The 6,854-nt window shown below is 49.6% G+C and overlaps 1 protein-coding gene across 1 annotated transcript; it reads right to left on the bottom strand.

Annotated features, from left to right (window-relative positions):
* Positions 1-217: 217 nt before the first annotated feature.
* Positions 218-4,136, bottom strand: F5891DRAFT_540240 (CHAT domain-containing protein). Its single transcript, XM_041372177.1, has 5 exons — positions 3,880-4,136; positions 3,671-3,821; positions 3,476-3,615; positions 3,329-3,426; positions 218-3,272 (listed from the first exon to the last, which is right to left on the bottom strand). Exons 1-5 carry the CDS (start codon positions 3,917-3,919, stop codon positions 309-311), a joined length of 3,393 nt encoding a protein of 1,130 aa, XP_041222789.1. The 5' UTR covers positions 3,920-4,136; the 3' UTR covers positions 218-308.
* Positions 4,137-6,854: the final 2,718 nt, after the last annotated feature.

Here is a 6,854-nt window from a genome sequence, read left to right as displayed (position 1 = left end):
AATTAGATTGGCTGTGGTTAGTCGAGGTTCGATGAGGCGGAAGGGGTGAAAATCGAAGGCGCAGTGGTGGGCTTGATTGGACTCCCACTATCCAAGTACCCAAGTAGCAGACGAAGTTGCAAATGAGTCGGGTATACAAGAACTTCGGTGAACATCCTAGTCGAAAAAAAAAATACTGCAGAGTATATGAAAACAAGATAGCTAGAGCGCAAGAACATGTATCAGGGTCATTTGTACAACATAATAAAAGAGGATAGCAGATAAACAATATGTGAATATATACCAGACGACAGCAATACGACGTAGGACTACACACCAATATGAACAAAAACCATCCTCTGCTCGAGCGGCACTTTCGTCTTCACCGCGTGCGTAGCACAGTTGAGCGCCCAGGCCGCCCTCGTACAGTCCATGACGCCACCCTTTTTCAAATCTCCAAACATATACCCGTAAAAAGCTTCGACGACGTGTTTTGCGACAGAATCGTCGACCTCCCACAGCGTGCCAATGACGCTCTTGAACCCTGAAAACTGGAGACCAGCTGCGAGGTGGATCACTTCGTCGGGCGTCTCCTCATCGCCTACAGCAGTGTGACAAGCCGATAAGAACGCGAACTCGGCCTGCGGAATATGTCTCTCCATGATATCGAGCAGCGTCAGATGTTCGTCTCTCATGACAAAATGCGAATCGTAAGGCTGTTTAGGGTCCTGCTTGCCATGACAAGCAAGGTGGACCCAGGTGTTCTGCTGCAATGCTTCGAGTGCACCTGCTCGTGTGGCTTCGTCGCCAGAAATAGTGGTGCGGTTGGCCGTGGCAGGGACGAGCTTATGGACAAGCTCGAGCTCGCTGTCGACGGCCAACAGCGCCTTGCCTTTCCCTGCACCCGGTTGACCCTGTCCGATCGCCACAAAGGACGGCAGCACACTGCGCTTCTTCATCAACTGTCTAGATCTGATCAGAGCAGAAAGTGTCGGCGTGTAAGAGCAGATGTAGATATCTTCGAGGCATGGCTCCTTTCCAGAACGATCCGCTTTTGTTTGAAACGGGTGAGCTGCATGGAGAGGAATGGACGTGAAAGCCGCAGTGGGACACAGCCAGATTCGAGAGCGGCGCTGTAGTTTGAGGACGTGCTCGAGTACGTCGACGATGGGTAGCATGATCTGGTCCCATATTATCCGCGAGAGCACTATGAGATCCGTCCTCGACTCCCGTGGGTTCATCTGAGATGAATCTCGTATTTCCCTGGCGAAGCGATCCTTGAGAATCTTGAGATCTGCGAAAGCGATAGACGGCAAAGGAACATAATGAGGGTCTCCTGACGTCGTGACGATGATGGCGCTGCATGAGTATTGACTCGCGATGAGGATGATGACCGGGCCCTGGCGCGCTGCCGCTTGCAAGTCTTCATACGAAGGTGGAAGTAGAAACCGCGAGAATGCCGGAAGATCGCGTATTTCAGCTACCACGTCTTCCCATTGCCTTGTAAGTGTCCTATACTCTGTTGCTGCCCGATCAGCAGCAGCTCTATCGGTGATGGTTGCAGAACTCTGGGCTGCATTAGAAATGAGTTTGCTCGACTCCAGATAGTTGCACGCCAGTGTTGGATTTGCTGACTCGAGGTCTTCAACTGGAGTCCTGAGTCGCGATGCCAGCGACCATTGCTGGCCACGGCCCTGCTCCACGAGCTCAACTGCTCGTTGTAGATTGACATGACGTATAGCACATGAGGCTGCATCTACTGGCAGCGATCTGGCATAACAGAAGGCAGCAGCAGCTTCGCGTCGTGAAATTGTCGATGATCGCGTTGCCAAGTAACCGTCAAAAAGGTTGAAAAATGTTGTGTAGGCCTCCAGTCCAGATGCATGGTTATACGCCTCTGCTGCAGCAACCCAGTACCAAACTGCCTTGATACGGTCCGGAAAGCCTTGTGTGGCATGTCCTGATGCTAGTCTGAAGTTCTCTACAGCGAGTGTCAAATCAGCAAGTTGGTGTAGAATTCGGTAACGAGACAAATAGGCTTCCTGCAGCCACCTGTAGCTGAGACACCTGTCCGGGTGCAGTGAAGACACAGCCGCCAATGATTGTTGGCAAAGGGTAATGGCCTCCTCGACATCTTCGTTCTTCTGAGTTTCCGTGAAACGAGAGCAGAGCGCCGAGCTCAAATTGAAAAGATTTCTATGGCGCTCTGGATGGTCAAGCTGCTTTAACTGAAGGGATTCGCGATACAAATCGATGGCCTCGTTCAGATCCTCGCTAACATGTGATTCGTTACATCTGGTTTTGAGCGCGAGGGCAAGGTTGTTAAGCGTGGTTTCACGACGTGGATGCCCAGGTGGGCACAACATCAGTGCTTCGCGACGGAGGCTGATAGCTCGGGTGATGTCATCAATGTCGCCGCGTTTGTTGAAACGGTCGACGAGGACGCTCCCTAGGTTGTCCAATGAGTGATTACGATATTCATGCCCGACAGGGCGCAGGCGCAGTGCTTCTTCGTGCAAAGAGATGGCCTCATCGAGGTCATCAGGGTTGCCTTGGTGTTGGAAGCGCAACGTGAGTGAGTCAGCGAAGTTGTTCAGGTAGGTATCACGGCCAGCATGTCCCTCGGCGCACAGAGACACGACTTCACGACCAAGTTGTATGCTCATGTCAAGATCATCGATGCTGCCGTGCTGATCAAAGCATGTGTTAAGTGCTTGTGCAAGCTCGTCGAGGGCTCTGTGACGCAGTCGATGGCCCAGAGGACAGAGCTCGAGGACGACTCGTCGAAGGTGGATGCCTTCATCGGATGCGTCTATTGGAATATAGTTGCATCCGCTGATCACATAATCAACACAATTCCCTGCCGCGATGCTACGAAGGTAAGTGCCCTCTGGACAGAGCGGCAGTAGCTCATGATAGAGTTGGGCGGCTTCGAATATGTCGGCAGCAGTAACTTTCTTGAAGTGGCGCCAAGTCAGCGCTAGGGCGAGATTGAATAGAGATAAGGGATGATCGGGATGGGGCTGCGGACGCAATGCAAGGGCCTCGCGGAACAGGGAAGTGGTGGCATCGATGTCTTGAACATCATTTTGGATGTAGCCTTGAAGGCGGGCCAACGCGAGGTTGGTGAGAGCAGTTGCATGGTCTGGATGGCTGACCGGACACTGGTCCAGAACCGATTGAAAATGTTCTACAGCACGTTTCAGGTGAGAGACTGTCTTGCGTCTCACATATTTGACAAATTGTGCATGGCCCGCATCTGTGTCTCGCGCAATCTTGCAGTCTACGAGGGACTGCAATTGCGTTCTGTCAGCAAAAGCTAATGGACAGATACCAGCGTCACACTCACATCAAACAGTGCGTCGTCCTGATAGTTGCAAGCGTGTACAATGGTGGCCTTCAGCTTCAGGGAAGGGTGGACACCGCGCACGGGTGGGAGGGAGATATCTACAGGATGTTAGTGTATATATGCATGAACGAGAAGCGAATCACTCACCGAATGGCTCATGTCGATGACTGAGTAGCTCGTTCCATGGCATTCTAAGTCTTCCAACGACCTCACCACTGCCAAGCATTCGACCAAGCTCCAAGGACGCCCTGATCTCCACTGACAACGTAGGTGAAGAGTGTGATGATCTATGAATCGATGATCAGTTCTCGCATCGCGTCAGATAATGTCTAAGGACTTTACAGAGTGACAGAATTCCCCCACACTACAGATTCATCAGACGATACGAAACTGATGGCTGATTTCCAGCGTCTCCGAGAGTCGACATTGACGGATATGTAGATGCCAGCAGGAATGCGCCAGGAGGGGACTTGAAAATTCTTGCCACTGATAACTGTAGGTCGAGTGTAAGGATGATGAAACAGATACGAAGGTAATATAGAGGGACTCGCCTTCAAGTCTGATGTATCGGCTTTCTGAGCTACCGGGCATGATGGTGCGATAGAGCAAATTGATGAGGATTGAAGATGGGCTGAGTGGTGTGGACGGAATCAGTGACAAAGTCAGACAGGGGTAAGGTTATGGTATGCGGATAGAGTTCAGCTGAGAGGGAGGTTGAGGGTTCAGGTGATGCTACACGTGTATTTCCATATTGTCGAAGGCTGTTCGGCACGATATAGACGCTGGTATGATTGCACTAAGCGCTGGGAATGGAGATTACCAGGACTAGCGGAAGAATCTAGAGTAGACAATGTCATGAGCAGTCTTCAGCGAAAGGGGCTAGCCGAGGTCGAGCGAGTCTCAGAGTGATTGGACTTGTAGCATACTACTCGTCAGCACACCAAGGGGAGATGTAGAATCGAGTGTATTTTGTATGGTAATGCGAACAATGTTAAAACCACTGAAGACGGCACGCTGAGAACCGAATGATTCGTCCGACTGAGCTCATAGCGGGTGGGAAAATGATCTTGTGTGGACAGAGGAATGAGAAAAGATTGACAACTTGGATGCAACCAATTGTGTGCTTATTCGGTGAAGGACGTGATCGCTGGCTTAAATATCAAGTACTGTGGAAGAGAAATACTCACTACTAAGTAATAATCATTGGCACCGGATGAACAGGCCAGCAGATCGTGTAGGGCCAGTGGCCACCTAGTACCCGCGTCATCCTCGGACAAGGTTAGCAACACGTCCTGCCAGGAATTCAATTTTCTATTTCAGTACAACTCCCGTGACCGTGTTGCTCATGTGATGCAATTGCCACCGATATCAATGGTTTTGATTCTTGAAACACTTACATCACCTCTCCTGGACGCTGCACCTCGTGGAATTCCAAAGCAAGGGGCACTTTTATTGTCTCTTTTTGCAATCTGAATCTTTTCCAAACTCAATTGTCCGTGTTGGTTTTGCGTAACAAAATCACATTGCCGACCACCTTTGCAGCGTGTATATATAGGTGTGTGGCGACTTGAAGCTCGACTTGTTTGCTCATTCTAACTGTTGTTCCAAGTCTCAACAAGATCTCAATCACGTTCCTCGTTGCTCATAATATCGTCCATCGCATTCTGCTATCCCTTCTGACATGCTCTGGCAATCCCTCGCTGGTGTTTCCACTTTGTTGCCCGTCCTTTCAGCAGTTAATAAATATTGTTTCTACCATGAAATACACTGAAATACACATCTCACCTTACTATGCGCCAAGTGAATGGTACGACTCAGCGATAAAAGTACAGGAGCAACAAGCCTTACAGGATGCGCATGTTCCCTTCAGACTTGGCGTGCTACTTTCGCTGATGACATTGCTCACTTCTTTAGCATGTACAGACTCTCCCGCTAACATTCTCAAGTCGGCCATTGTTCTCAGCGCTTTTTATCATCACACATCTATCGTGCCAAACATACAAATGCCATGGAAATACAAGCGCGGCAAGACCTGGTCCACCCACCTCTTCTCCTAACCCCGTCTTTTCATATCCTGACTCACCACTGCACCTACCACTAGGCACATCCTTTCCGCTAATATTCAAATCAACCTTAGTGTCCAGGAATGGATTAAATTCCAGGGTTTGAATTGCCATGAACTGTCTTGTGATCGATATGCGTGGAGCAAGCTGGTCAAGGACCAACAGACTATGGTACGGGCGATAGTAACTCTGGGGTGGTTGTCTCGCAAACTAACACATTTGTTGCAGGATCTCATGCAATCCCTATTGGATACTCTCCCGACAGTTCACAGCCAGCGAACGTTCTGGAAGGCATGGTGCGTTTTCAAGAAACATTTCTGCATCACTCTCGTTTACCTTTACCATTTGTAGGATATCCCCTGAGAGGCGCCCTAGGCACGTGGAAAAGGACGGTTGCTCATGCAATCTGCAACATGCTCAAGCGCCCGATGCTTGACGTTCGGGCGAATGGCATCCCATAACTTGCCGATGTGCAACCTTGGGCCACCAAACTAGCATCGGTAAGTACCATCCGCAGCATCTCTGACGGTGGCCTGAGCTTGCGATCGACTCGGATTGGAATGCGTTGGTGGTTGTAGACCGCGGGGATGTAAGTATCATCTTTCAAAGCGTCCATTATATTCCTTAGACACCTCGCACAGTATTTCATGCCAATAACGTAGTCTAGTAGCCGAATGATGCATGAAAACTTAAATAACTGACCCATATCTTGAGCAACCAACATCACACCACAAGGTAGAGCAAAATCAATTCAAAGAGGTATTAGGGAGTTGGGGGCTCAAGCACCGTTATGATTCAGTACTCTATGCAAACGTAGGCCAAAAGGAAGTCGGACTCGGGCGGGGATCCTGTCGAGGGAGACGCGAAACAATGTTAACAGCTACACATTCAGTTTATTCAAATCCCAGATCCTGTGTCTCGCATAGCCTCAGGGCGGAGAGCCACCATAAACCATCCTCTAACATCTTCTCCTTCGAAGTTCCAGACTGGTTTCAAAAATATATATTCTGTATGTCCTGTAGGCAGGTGTATTAATGTAGAATCAATGATAGTGATGTTTGTGTTGAACATACCAATTCCTCCTTACTCCTTACTCTCGATGGCCTCCCTGACATACTTGCAAGCGGAACATGACCCTGTCTGGTATTTCACCCATTTGTCGTGGGTGATATTCTGTGTCACGCCTCCCTTCGTAGTAGCTGTCCCTCTTCCCTCGCAAGTTTCGGAACATTTGGGGCAGTAACCAATTCTCGCGGCTCTCTTCGTCGAATTACCGCATTGGCAGTGATGCAAGCAGGGGAAGGGCGGGATGGTATATGTGATTGAGTAACTACGATGTGACTTCGCGTGAGGGTGTTATATAAAAATGACTCGGTAAAGCGGAACAGTGCCAGAGAGATGTAGTACAGTCCTAGCAGTGGCTGTATTTAAAGGGGTAGCGGCCTTAATTGCGTTGTATGAAC

Source organism: Suillus fuscotomentosus (genome assembly GCF_016647785.1).
Source record: "Suillus fuscotomentosus strain FC203 chromosome Unknown F5891scaffold_48, whole genome shotgun sequence".
Lineage (NCBI taxonomy): Eukaryota > Fungi > Basidiomycota > Agaricomycetes > Boletales > Suillaceae > Suillus > Suillus fuscotomentosus.
Note: the sequence above shows the minus strand (reverse complement) of the source record. Positions and strands in the feature narration are given on the sequence as shown.